At 49.9% G+C, this 14,324-nt stretch overlaps 1 protein-coding gene across 7 annotated transcripts in view; it reads right to left on the reverse strand.

The window, feature by feature from the left end:
* Positions 1 to 14,324, reverse strand: part of FRMD4A (FERM domain containing 4A) — a 614,500-nt gene that overhangs the window by 121,269 nt on the left and 478,907 nt on the right. For all 7 annotated transcript variants that reach the window (XM_042944929.1, XM_042944928.1, XM_042944927.1 and 4 more), the window contains 2 exons: positions 11,519 to 11,611; positions 495 to 579 (listed from right to left, as the gene is read on the reverse strand). In XM_042944929.1, the coding sequence (XP_042800863.1) occupies positions 495 to 579; positions 11,519 to 11,611 (178 nt within the window). The remainder of the gene's footprint in view (positions 1 to 494; positions 580 to 11,518; positions 11,612 to 14,324) is intronic.

A 14,324-nucleotide genomic window follows, 5' to 3' on the forward strand; every position in this document is an offset into this window, starting at 1 on the left:
AGCACTGAACTGTATACTTACCAGTAATTACAACGATGAATTTTATGTGTATTTTAGCATCCTTAAAAAAAAATCTGTGCAGCCTAAAGTGCCGATTGATGCAAATTGCATCACTGAGAGATGTTGCCAGAACATCTAAAAACGGTCAATACGCATGCATTTGGTTATAAGCAGCCCACTCATCCTTCGGAGACTGATCTGCGTGGACCCTGTGCATCTGCCCTCCCCGTCCACGTCTCCCCTTTGTCTCAGTTGCCAGGTTGAGGGACGAAGGCACACCTCCAAGGAGCCAAAGAGTGACAGGATCCAGAGGAGTCCCGTTATTAAACAGATAGTATTACTTCCATGACGTTCTCATTTATTTATACTAAGTCACTTATAAATTACGTCTACTAATCAATACAATCACATCGGGGCAGCAACTTGGGATTGCCAGCTCCAAACGCTACTCTCGGATTTCAGGGGGAAGCTGAACGGGAAGAAAAAGTTCTTACCTTGTAGATACAGGACTTAGCATTCAGGAAGAAGAGCTCAATGGTGGCATTATCCTTTAGGTACGAGATGCTTTCTATGTAGAACCTGAAAGACAAGACTGCAAGTGAACCACAGAAGCAGCAACTGAGATCGACTGTTTTCTGAGCTACAGGATTGGATGTGAGGACCAAAACTCCCAATCCCTATGGAAAAGAAAAAGGTGTGATCAGTTTTCCCATGGTTCCTTTCTGAAAGAAAGCAGAGTGTTTCAAGCCCCCTTCTGGCACATTAGGACAGCTATGTCTGCCAACCTTCACCATGGTTCAAGGACCTGGGACAGCCATCAGCTTCCGAGAGTACAGATTAAATCTGACCATCTACTTTCTTTTTCCTGACCCGCTTTCCAATTTTTTAAATAATATTGTTTGTTTTCAGGGCACCTGGGTGGCTCAGTCGGTTGAGCATCTGACTCTTGATTTCGGTTCGGGTCACGATCCCAGGGTCATGGGACTGAGCTCTGCATCGGGCTCCACACTGAGCGTGGAATCTGCTTACAATTCTCTCTCTCTCCCTCTACCCGCCTGCCCCTCTCCTCTCCATACGATCTCTCTCTCTAAAATAATTTTTAAAAATCAATTAAAAAATATTATTTGTTTTCAATATATTATTTTTTTTGTGCTAATCATTGTTGAGTTGGATTTCTTAAAGGTAATTTCTTCTGCTCAGTTGAAGAAGGGGGGCCCTACTTCTCTTTGAAATGGTTACACTATGTCTCCCCAAAGGCGGTGAGGTGTGTTTTGATTTCTGCGTATCCCGAGAGCTGAGGCAAGTGTTGGGAATGCTCTGATATTAATGCACATTAAGCCAAATGAGATTGAATTTTTATCCAGATGAAGCTTATAGATTTTTTTCACGATGAAACATGCTGAAATTATTTATACATTTACTACACCTTTACACATCGACTTTGGAGTGCATTAAATTACTTAATTAGATAAGGCACTTGTATCTGTCTCAGGACCAGCTGCGTGCAGGGAATAGCTGTTGTGGTCACGGAGGCGGGGGACAGAATGCAGAGCCTTGCAGGGGCACAGGCCCCGCGTGGGGGTGACCGCTCCTGTGGGGCACTGGATCCTTGCCTCCTGGAAACAGGGGCTACCCCGAGATGGCAGAAGGCAAAAGGAGGAGACAAGTGCTACGTTCGAGAACAGCGTTACAATGTGATGGAAAGAAACCTGGGGAGGAAATCAAGAGACCAGTGGCCTGGGGCCAGCACTGTAGGATTTAGGGCAGATCCCATAATCTCTCCGGGCTTCTGTGTTCCAGACTGTGATGGAAGATAGCAGGACCCAGTCAGTGGTTCTCCACCCAAGAAGTCTACCCCGGTCAGATGCTGGAAACTCCTCCAGATTCCCACAACAGCCAAAAGAACAAACCAACACCGTACGAGGCAAACAAAACCCATCCCTAGGCAAGGACGAGCCCACAGCCCACCAGTTGGCAACCCTCTTGTCTGTAGACTAATAATGCCTTCTACCGTTTTTCCAACACGTGCAGAGGCTGCCATGATTAACACCAGGCCGATCGCTTTGGTTTGTGAGTGATTCCAGAGTAACTCCTGATATTAGTGGATACGTTCAATCAGTATTACCACCAAGTGAGAGTCTATAAAATGTTTGGAGATGACAGTATGGCCCCCATTCTTGCAAAGCCTGGGAATGAGGAGGCTGGTGGGTCTCTACCACCTGCTCTCTCCCTGAAAGAAAAAAAAAAGAAGAAGAGGGAAAAAAAGAAAAAAAAAAAAAAAAGAAAGCACCTTGCCTCCTGCTTTTGGAGCAGGTATTTGAGGTCATGGAGGTCTCCGCAAAGGGTCTTCTGCGGCCTGGGAGGAAGGCAAACTTTTGCTTCTCCACTAGCAGAGACTTGAAGCAGCAAACTCTAAGTCTTTCTTAAATGTTATTTATTTTATTTTATTTTATTTTAATTTAATTTAATTTTATTTTATTTTATTTTATTTTTATTTCAGAGAGAGAGCACATGCGTGCAAGCAGGGGAGAGGGGCAGAGGGAGAGACAGATAGAATCCCAAGCAGGCTCCACACTGAGCACAGAGCCCGATGTGGGGGCTCGATCCCACGACCCCCGGATCATGACCGGAGCCAACATCAAGAGTCCGGGCGTTCAACTGATTGAGCCACTCAGGCGTCCCACAAACTCTAAGTCTTAAAGCAAAATAAGTTAAATTTGATTTAATAAAAAAAAAAAATCTACATTTGTTGTGAAGGGTCAACAGCAAAATTAGAAGAAAGGAAGGAAGGAAGGAAAGGGAGAGGGGAGGAAGGGAGGGAGGCCAATTTGCAGGCATGGCACGTTACAGAAGAATCTTGTTTTGTTCAAGCTACCCGCTCTCACCCCAGAAAGCACCGCCCTCCACACCCCAACCACCCCTGCTCCCTTCTGCCCTCACTCCAGAACACCTTGTTTTCAGGGACTCTGCAGACGCCCTCGGGGAAGGGCTCCACCTCTGCTCGTGGTGCTGCCGCAGGCCATACTTTTCTGTTCCCTGGGGCGTCTTCTTTCTAGGCTACTACTGCCTCCTGGAGAGCTTTTTTGCATCTCCAGCACTAATACAGCGCCTGGCACACACACAGGGGCTTAGTAAGTAAGTGTGGGCCAAAGACCCTGCCTTCAAGTTCACTTCTCCCCACTCGCAGATGAGTGGAGTTTCCAGGACGGGACAGTGAGCTGGGCAATGAACAATGAAGGCCCTCAGAAATAACCAATTCCTGGGCGTCCGGAAATCCACCCCCCGCCCCCGGGGGGCACTGACATTCCACCCCAGGCCTTGCCCCTCTGCCCTTTGCTCACTGACAACATGGGAAGTTGTACAAGCAAGCTGCTGATCACCTTGAATCTTAAAGTCAGAACAATAGCAGAGGTGTCTTGAGTCTGACAGTGAGTGACCTTAGACCAGCCGTAATAATTGTGAGTCTAAATCTATGGGGTCTGAAAGAACGTAATTTCCGACAAAATGCCTTATGTCTTTATTGCTTTTGTTTTAATTCTTGAGAACTAAGGAGTGAAGACATTCACTAACTGCCCCCCCCCCAACTCCGACAATTTTCTCAAGAGTGTATGAGAAAAACACAACCCCCCACCCCCACCCCGCTCTCTCTAGCAACGGAAAGTGGAGAGGAGAGGGCCAATCCTGTTCTCTGCGACAGCATTCGTTTGCGCCGAGTTCTCCGCTGTCTGGCTGTACAAGGGGCAGGAAGGCAGAGGAAATAACGATATACTCTGAGATGAGGAAAATAAACCACCTCCTCTTGACAGAAACTGGAAAGCAGCTTCCTGTTAACCTTCATCACCGAGAAACAGCCTGGAAAGCACTGTGAGCCCCGGGCCTGTCATATTATTATTCCGTAACCCTGGATATTTGACTCATCCTGAACTTGCCATCTGTGCTAGAGAAGCCTTGCGAGTCAAAATGCCCAGAGAAAAACAGACCTCGGACATCTCAATCCAGGCTCAGGGCAAACTGCGGGAGCACAGGGAGAAGAAACTTCTGGGGAAGCAGGAAACACTGATGGTTTGGGTACAAAGTAGGGATTTTTTTTTTTTTTTTTTAAACCAGTTCTGTTCCTTTTGATTTTCAGGAGAGAGCCTCCTTTCTGGCAGTAGGTGGCGATGTTGCATTTCTTTAACTACCAGTGCAGGGAGTTGGGGTGGGGGGGGTGCTTCGTTCAAGACCTGGTTCACAAAGAAAATTCCTGGTCTCTGGGTAAACCCAGGGAACTGAAGGCTTTCTTGTAGATTTGACAGGGTCTCCGCAGACAATTCCAAGCCTGGCTCTGTATTAACCATGGGTTTTTGGTGCTCAGACTTCTGGGACCTTGGTGGCTCTGGAGGGACAGCCCCTCCCGGGGTTGACCGGTTCCTAGAGATGCGAGCTCACCTTTCAGACCAATCCGAGCTCACACACCCTTCCTGCTCCTCTGTGGGGTGCTCACACCCCAGGGCACTAAGTTCCTGCCCTAATCACCCCAGGGCCAGGGCCAGACAACTCTGGACAGCCCTCAGGCCCCAAAGCCCACTGAAATTATTCCAAGTAGCCAGTGCTAAACCTGCCTACCCTGCCTCACCCATTCCTTCCTGGAGAAACCACAAAACAAAGGCTCTTGCCCACACCCCCCCACTCCATCTGCCTCCTGACCAGCGCTGGGTCTCCCTGTGCGGCCCTGCAGCCCTGTCTGGTGTGGCCAGCTCCCCCCTCTTGGGAACTGTGAACAGCAAACTATCTTTCCAATGGCCGTCTTCCTTCCTCTACCCCTGATGTGCTGGCCTCACTGTATCTGAGTAATAATAAAACTTACACATGAAAACGTGTTCTTCAGCACATTTAGCAGTACTGAATCTTAGGTCTTTTTTTTTTGAGTCAAAGGGCCAACCTTTGAGGAGTCTGTTCCCCGAATTCCATAAGCAACATCACACCCAACCTGGCCCAGAAGATGCCGACCTGAGCTGTTTCATCAGAGGGTCTGAACTAGGATAAATGTGTGCTATGCTATTCTGTGTTTGGGCATACACAATAATCAAGAGGTTCTGAAGCCTTGGGGAGTCTTGTCCCCTGTAACGTGTGGACGCCTCAGACCGTGGCGGCTTGAATGGGGTCCAACCACAGGATCTCAGTCAGGTTTCCTCCTCTGCCTGCCCCCCCACCCCCAGCTCCTCCTCTTCCCTCTCACATCCTCCCTTTGGCACTTGGGAATCACCGAACATTTACAGCAAGTGTTAGTTAAATGGACCACTCATTTCACTTCCTAACGCACACACAAATGTCACATTTGGAACGCTGACTTTTAGTGGCAAAAAGGAGCGATCATAATGAAAAGGATAATTGATACTGTTGTGAGTTTTTGGGGCCAAATATCTCTGATATTTAGGATCTGAACAGGTCTAAAATCTCAACTGGGGCGGGGAGGGAGGGGGGCGCTTCCTTAAAGACCTGATCTAGCAAGTTCTGCTTAGCAGGCACCTCATTTTAGATCCATACCGTCATTGTTACTATGGTGACAAGAAACAGGAGTTGCTTGCCTCAACCAGCCAGGAAAGACACCAACCATCAGGCCATAAACTTGGCTGTAAAATCCCCTCTCCCAGATTCAAGCTTCCTGGGATCATCTCTCTCTCTCTCTCTCTCTCTCTCTCTTTTTGTGCTCAGTTCAGTTTATTGTTTGTGAAACTCGGTTTGAGGAGACAAACCTAACCTCGGTTTATTTTCCTACAAACAGCGTGGATGATCGGAGTTGCAGGGACGCTCGGGTGAAGAATACACAATTAAAAAAAAACAGCCCAAACACGGAGTAATCATTCTGAGCACAAACGTGTTCCCACAAAAATACAGGGAGATTTCCCTGGATGTGTAGGGATATTTTTCCTATAACCTTTCTTGGCCTATTTCTTAAGCTTGCCTGGTGAATACGGTCAGAGGCTCATTGTTCTCAAATCTGCGGAGCTTGTCTCACGGTCCTAACCACTGGTCTGTAGTTGAATGTTGAATATGACATTGTTGACATTGGTGAATGACAGCAGCATGATAACGGGAGGCCAGGAAAATTCTGAGTAGGGAGTCAGATGAGAATTCTGGAAAGATATTCAGTGGTAATGCATAGGAGACTGGAAGGGGCTGCCACCAGGAGAGGTTTAGTGGTGGGTATGAGACCTATTTAAGACACAGAAGTGAGAGGAATTTGTGAATAAAGGAAGGCAAGGACGCCGGTGAGAGTGAGGAGTTTCCCGCCGGGTGTCAGTGAAGCCCATTACGCAGATGAGGAGGTGCCACGGAAAGAGGAGTGAGTTTGGGGTCACACAGATGAAGACGTCATCGATTCAGGCAGAGGAGCGCCCATGGAATCTGGGGGCCTAGACACCTCCCAGTGACCATGGCGGTGGGAGCCACCAGCCGAGAAGCCAGTGGACGTGGACACAGCAGACAAGGGCAGACCTATCCTTCCAGACCTCTGCTGTGGACAGGAGTGGAAGTAAGGGGGCCGTCGCTGACGGAGGATGCAAGTCGGGGAGGGTATTTTGTCAGGGGCGAGAGTCAAGGTCATGGGAAGGGGCCAGAACTGGAGCACATGCGGACCTGCCGGCCTCGGATGCTGGGATAAGGGTCCGTCTTCCTCCGAGGGGGTGCACGTGCGGGAGCACGTCCGCAGTGGGTGAGGAAGGAGGCCGCAAAGATGGCGGGTACAAGTAAGGGGCAGGAAGCCGACGAAGCTCCCTTGGGCCGGCTTTCGTTTCCTCCACAAAATCACAGGCCAAGTCGCCTTCTTGGAGCCAAGGGGCGAGCTTCTGGGTTGGAGTCTGTGGCAAGAGGAAAAGCCATAGAGGGCAACGTAGAGGGCCCTGCGCAGGCACAAGTGACAGAAACAGCGCCGGTCTGTGTGAGGCTGGTCACAAGCAATCTTGCACCAACTTGCAGGTGTGTGGTCCCCCTCCCCAGACCACACTCAGCAGCTCAGGGGTAGAGATAAAAGACATATGGGACTGAACCGATCCCCCCGCTTCGTGCGTGTGTATGTGCGTGTGCACACGAGGGCGTGCGTGTGTGTGTGTGTGTGTGTGTGTGTGTGTGTGCGCGCGCACATGACCAGCAGCAAAGGGAGGTCCCGGGCGAGGGAGAGGTTGCAGTGGTGCATAACAGGGTTTGGGCTGAACTGGCAGGGATGAGGACAGGCAGGGCGGCGAGGGCCTGGGCATGTGGGGAAATCGCCGTGCAGGTGCACGAGGGGAGGGGCTTGTCTGCTTCGCTCATCACTCTACCCTCAGCTCCTAAGACAGCGCCCACGACAGAGTTAAGTGCCGGGTGGGCATCCGTGCCCCAGTAACTGAACCCACTGCCAACGGTCGGCGTGCGGCACGGCGCCCCCAAGGGGGGAAGCTCACTCCCTCCCCGCAGCTGGAATGAGAGTGGGTTTTGGCCCTCCTGGCCCCACAGCGATGCGGCTCAGGGTGCCACTGGGACTGTGGCGTCCTCTTTACAGGGAAGGAAAGAGCACAGTGCAGGACAGAATGCCTTCCCCCGGGGGGCTCGCCCTGGTGAGCAAATGGCAGGAGTTTCTCAAGCGGGACAAAGGGTACACATCTCAGCTTCGGCAAACTCCTGTTTTACCGTCTACGATGCCCCTTCCTCCGTCAATGTGGAGATTCCAGCCCACCACCGACCCGCTACTGGCCGACATCCTCCCGTCACCTTGCCACGGACACTCGGGAGTTCAGCAGGGCTAGATCCGCAATGTCAGGGCTGCTCCCTGCGTCCTCTCACCCCGTGGGGGTGCGTCCAGCTCGGACGCCATCTGTGCAGATGGACCCTGGTTCTGAAGCCCCAGCCAAGTGTGGAACGCGAGGTGGACCAAGGTCATTGATCCTGACCCCGGGGCCTGTGGCCCTGATAGACTCTCTGATAAGCAATCACGGAGTTGCTTCTCCCGTGTGGAGAGAGAGGCAGCGTGGCGTGGGGGGGAGGGGCCCAGGTTTGGAGTCAGACCTAAGTGCACAGAGCTGATAACTGACCAGCCATGTTGGGAGGGAGAATCAGCACGTTGAACCCTACCTCCCCGTCTTTAGGAGTAATAACACTCATGGGCTGTGAAGATGTACCGTCGTCCGGAATAACGCATGGGTGTTTAATAATGGACACTTCCCCTCCCTCTGACCTTTTTCCTTCTTAGGTAATTATTAAGGCTCAGAAGCCCCGGTGATCAGCACTCCCGGAGATCTGACGGAGGAGGACAAGGGTCGAGGTCCTTTCTAGGCTAAATCGCGGGTCAATGAAGGCGGATTCTTAGTCCTCTGTCCTGCCATTCTGAGACCCTATAGCAGCAGGACACCAGCTTCAGGCCCTGCCAGGAGGACATGCTCAGAGGATGAAGCAGAATCCTCGGAGTTCAAATTCACGTTATTTAATCCATTTGGGTCTCAGTTTTCACAATCGGTTGAACGGAGGTGGTAATTCCGCCCTTTCTCTCACAGATGTTTTAAATATGCATTACAGCGAAAGAACATATAATTGCCAAATAATAAGCCATGCTGGGATGGCGGCCCAAACTGAGATCCCCAGTGGTGCAGGGTTAATATTTCCACTGGATGAATTCCTAAATCTTGGCTTACTTTTCCGTGGTCTTTTATTGGGTGCTTTTATTCTTTTCCATGAAGGCTGACGGAAGACGTATTCTAGAGATGTAATCAATAGATGTTTAAACAAAAGGAGAAAGGCCAGGAGTGGCTGGAGAGATCGCTCGCAGGCATGCACGCATACTGACGTGTACTGACGGTTGGGGCTCCGGCGGGCGCACTCTTGTTGAGAAAGGTCAGTGCGAGCACACAGGGAAATCGCCCAGCTGGACATGAGCCCCTTTATGGACTCCGGCATAGTCCAAGGTCTGAGTCTTTTATGAGGATAATTTTTCATATCACTCCTTTGGAGAAGATAGCCTGTGGGCACCCCTGGAAAGGCACCGAGTCCTAAGCTGGGAATCCTTCCCAGGCATCCAAGTATAAATGCGCAATTCACCTGCAGGAGGGAACCCCGCCTCCTCTCTTGGAGGAAACAGACTGTTGGTGTTTTGCTGCTATGTTGCTGAGCTAGCGGAAAAGTGGGGCCTCCGGATGGCGGGGTCGGGGAGCCAGGATCTTCTGGGACTGGTGCCAAGGTGACAGCCACCCCGGGAGGTGGCTGCAATAGTTTGAGCGACAGGCAATGGGGGCCTGAGTTCGGGTAATAAAGAGGAGAGGACAGGATGGGGGACAGAAGCAGCAGTGGGGGATTAACGCACCGAAGAATTTGAGGAACAGGAAAGACTTCAAGGTTAAAGCCTATAGGCTTTAACTGAATGGAAGATGATGTCACAGCTGCGAGGCACCACGGAAGGCCTGGGGAGATCAAGATGAGGAGTTTGGCTTTGGACCTGCTGAGTTTGAAGCCCTCGGGTGGCCAAGAAGTACCTGGACATAGACAGTGGAGGCTCTCCACAAAGAGAAGCTTTTGTGATGAGCCGTAGAAGGAGCTCAGCTTGTGGGCAGCATCCTGCTGGGGGTCTGTCCCTAAATGGGGACTTGGAGAGCTTTTTCCTGGGAGTGTTCTGCGAGGTGCCTGCTGCGGTCAAGTAGGAAGATGGGTCCATTCTTGGTTCTCCGTAGGGTTAGCACGGAATCTACCTCCGTGGCTCTCCTGTGTGCAGCTGGTTTCACAGACAGAAGTCAGCCTGGAGAGCCCAGGTATCCTCAGTGACAAACGTGTCACCTGGGCAATCTCATGGCGCCCCAAGCTCTCCTCCAAGGATCAGTTCCCCAAACCCACCGATAACTCAGCTCATGACAGACCCTTCCAAAAAAGAGCTATATGCAACCAGCCCAGGATTCTCTCTTCCTGGTTAATGTTGGGGAAAAGCGGCGGAAAGGAGGAGAGATCCTGATATATGGCCAGGGTACTCACCCACCTTCGATTACAGGTGAATGAAACGCTTAAATTCAACTGAGCTTTGCCTGATGCTGCCTCCCCTTTTGGTGGCACTGTTACTGTTACTCTTCCATTTATCTGAGAAAATGTGGGCCACCATCAAATAGACTGTGACATCAAGAGCACGCCCATCAGTAATGGAAACGGCCAAGATCAGCTGTGGTATGTTTGCAGCTATTAAGCGAATGAAAAGGGCATTAAACCCAAGTTTAAACGTGCTCCCCCCGCTGAGGTAAAGATACATAATACCGCCTGTTAAACGGGCCCTTTAACTCTTCTTTAGGCTCTCCGATGTCTTCTGCAGTATCGGGAGACCTATGTCTGAAAGGGCATCCCTGACCATGCTCTTGAGGAAGAACTGAACCGCGAACCGTTTGTGTCCTGCTCTTGAACTTCTGTGAACGTATCTTACAAGAACGGGGTAGATGTACTGGGCAGTGCGGTTAAGTATTCACTGGAAGATGGAGACATTCGAGATCAAATGCCTCTGCAGTTATACGCAATGAAGGTTCTGCACAGAAACTGCCTGGTGGCTCCAAGGACTGGGTGCTCCTGCTGGATTTGGACGCTTAGATCCCGGCTCTGCCCTCGAACCTGTGACAAGGCCCCCTCTCTGACTTGCCAAAACCTTCTGCAAATGAAGGTGAGAAGTCCAGCTGACCTCCTAAGACATTTGCAAACGTTGGGGTGCCCAGAAGGCTTGGTCAGTTAAGCGTCCTACTTCAGCTCAGGTCATGATCTCACTGTTCGTGGGTTCAAGTCCGCATCAGGTGAGCTCGAGCCCCACTTCGGGGGAGCATGAACCCTGCTTCTCTCTCTCTCTCTCTCTGCTCTCTCTGCCCCTCGTGGGATTCTCTTTCCCTCTCTCTCTTTGGCCTTGCTCACCTGTGCCTTCTCTGTCTCAAAAAAAGACGTTTGCAAATGTTAACCATGAGAAGCAAATTATATTCTCTGCAGTCCCCAAATAAAACTTACAATAGATTAGCGAACAGAAAATGCCCATTGTTTCTGGTAATTTATCAGGCCATATCTTCCCTTCCCGGGGAAGGCACTGAGCGGCTGCATTTCAACTATTCCTACTTGGGATAAACTAGGCAAGTTTTAAGAGGCCAGGTGCCACATGTGATAAAAGGAAAGAAGAGACAGACATTTGTGATGTCGCTCCAAATGACTACCGCCAAAAACAATAATAATCTAAGGGTGTGTTCTTATAGGAGGCTCAGTTTTGTTTAAGATATATGCCCCCTCCCCCACAAAAAAAAGCAAAAAAAAAAAAAGGCTCTTATCTTCATTCCACACAAGCATCTTAGCACAAGAGCACAAACGCGTGTGTTCGTGCACAGACACTGACATGCCTTGGACACTCATGCCCTGTGGTCACGTCTCCTGGGAACGCAGCTATACTGGGACCTCTGTCGTTGGCAATGGACCAGGACTTGATTCCCCTTTCTTGCAACCATGTTGCCCTCCCAGACTTTTCTGGACAAAGAAAAAAAGAAGCAAAAGGTTGGGGATGAACACCTACCTGACACAGAAGTACAAAACCACTGGTCCCGACTTTTTGGGGAAGTCGTGTTCCAATACTCTTCGATCTAGTTGAAGCCAGTTTAAGTGTCCCCTGAGGAGGAGAGAGACAAATTGGTTAGGACTTTGGAGTCTGCAGAAACTTCTTGTGACACAGGTGTGTGTGCCTTAGAACGGCCGGATCACAGATCAACGCAGACCTTCACCTCCCTCCCAAGTTTTCAATATTTGGAGAACCTTCAGGAATTATCTGGGAAGTACTGAGTCAGCGGCAGATACTGTGTGACATTAAGGAGGGGAATGACAATCAGAAAGTCGGGGTTCGCGACCGGCTATCCATTTCCTCGCTCGTGCTGAAATGAAGATGTAATCATTCTCTCTCTCTCTCTGTCTCTCTCTCTTTCATTCTGAATTCCCTTATGTAACACCACCACACTCCTCAGTGCTTCCTTTCCCGAAGGACCCAAAACCCACTTTAGAAAACGTGAGCAAACTTCACAATATCTTGCTAGAAGTAGAACGGGGTGAGAAGTGAATCACAGACCATTTCTTTAAAAATGAGGGGCGCCTGGGTGGCTCAGTGAGTTAAGCCTCTGACTCTCGGTTTCGGTGCAGGTCATGATCTAGTGGTTTCACGTTCAAGCCCCACGTCGGGCTCTGTGCTGACAGCACGGAGCCTGCTTGGGATTCTCTTTCCCTCTCTCTCTGCCTCTCCCCTGCTCACGCTGTCTCTGTCTCTCCAAAAATTATTAAATAAGCTTTAAAAAGAAATGAAACTTACACCCACCATATGACATTCTGATCCTAGGTATTTACCTGAGAAAAAGGAAAGCTATACCCACGCCAAGACCTTCACAGACAGATGCACAGACACTTTACGTGCAACAGCTCAAAACTGGGAATAACCCAAATGTAAACCAACAGGGGAATGAGCATCACATAGTTACAGAACGGAATACTCTGCCCCAATAAAGACAGTGAGCTATTGACATACAGCAGCATGGATGAATCTCAAAATAATGACGCTGGGTGGAAGAAGCCACATAAAAGGATTTTATGTCTTTATAAAACTCCAGGAGGTGCAAACCGATCTCCAGTGACAGACGGTACATCGCTGGTTGCCCGGGAGGTGGGAGGGAGGGCTCTTAGGGGGGCAAGAGGAAACTTTTGGGAATGACGGACATGTTCACTATCTTGATGTGATGGTTTCATGGGTGCAGCCACATGTCAAAACTTATCAAACTGTACTCTTTAACGTGTGTTTATTGCATGTCAATTATACCTCGTTAAAGCCATTTTAAACAGCGAACCACAGAGACATCTGATGACACACAAATGGAGTCGCTTGTGCGCTTCTTCCTTCTCTCTCTCTCTCCCTTCCTTCTTCCTTTTTGTAAATATTAATTAATCACCTTCTCTGAAAAAGGATCTGCAGATGCAGCAGTGAACCAAATAGACATGATCCCTATTCCCCTCACGATTATATTCTCGTAGGGAGACAGACAACCGCTGTTCCGATTAATTGCAGAATTACTAATCGGGATGGTATTAGGACCCAACACCTACGGTACAAGGATCATGAGTAACGAGAACATGTAAGGACCTGATGGAGTCTGGGATCTTAGAAGCACTGCCTGGCGTTTCAGTGAGATTTGAAAAACAGTAAGACTCAACTTAGTGAAGAGAAGAGGAATCATGTTCCAAGCAGTGCGGCCAGCACGTGCAAAGGCCCTGAGGTGGGAGGAAATCTGACGTGTTGGGGTCCTGTGAGTCGAAAGGGATGAGGGAAGGGCCTGGGAGGCCCCGCTGAGGACAGTGGGCTTTGCAGAGTGAGGCAAAGCCACAGAGCACGTATGAGCAGAGGGGTCCACCTTCTCCTCCCCTCTCATGACCCAATCTCAGTGTACCAGCCTGCAGGACAGCGCCCTATAATCACAGTTACTCAGGAAGCTCGTGTTGAATAGACCCAACTGATACACAAAACCTCCTCAAGGTGCCTGATGCTGTGGAACATGTTTATGATACACGCCCACGTGTGAAAGGCTGGACTCACTACGTGCATAAAGTGAGACAAACGTTGCCTGACTCAGGGTATTAAAATGCTCGCTCTTCCAAGCTTCTGCTTGCTTCCAACAAATGCAAGGCGGGCAACACGCCAGAGGTTTCCACCTCCGTTTGAAGACTTCATTCAGGCTGCACCTTTTGCACAAAATCTCTCTCTCAATGAAGCCCATGGCCGTGGCTCGAGAGAGGGCATTGGAATCTGCTTCTGAAGAGCGTCCACCTGGGGAACTCTGGCTCTTTTCCCTCCTAAGGATCTCCACCTAGAAAAACATTTTCTTTTTTTCCCATTACCTTTACCTTTCGGTTTTGGTTACTCTTCTCTGAGTAAGGACAGAAAATAACGGGGGGGGGGGGGGTAGTTTCTGAAACCAAATGACTGGATCGACTTCTTCCAGAAAGGTGGAATAAATTCCCATCCGACTAGAACATGGGATCTGGAAACAGAGGGCCTGGGTGCCAAGGTCATACCTGAGATGCAGATAATGCCCCACGGGGCCATGTTGTTTCAAACCTCTGTGCCTTAGCTCATATTGCTTCCTCTGTAGAATGTCCTTCCCCTCCTTCCTCACCAAGTGAAGGCTGACCCACCCTTCAAGACCCAGCCTTCCTGTGTCTTCCCCCCGAAAACTTTCCTTGACCCACCTTCCCACACCACACACCAGCCTGAGCTGAGCTCCCCTCTGGAGCACCCATCCCGGGCATACAAGCTGCTGTATTTTCCTCACCCCATGGAACTTTCTCTG

Source organism: Panthera leo, chromosome B4 (assembly GCF_018350215.1).
Source record: "Panthera leo isolate Ple1 chromosome B4, P.leo_Ple1_pat1.1, whole genome shotgun sequence".
Lineage (NCBI taxonomy): Eukaryota > Metazoa > Chordata > Mammalia > Carnivora > Felidae > Panthera > Panthera leo.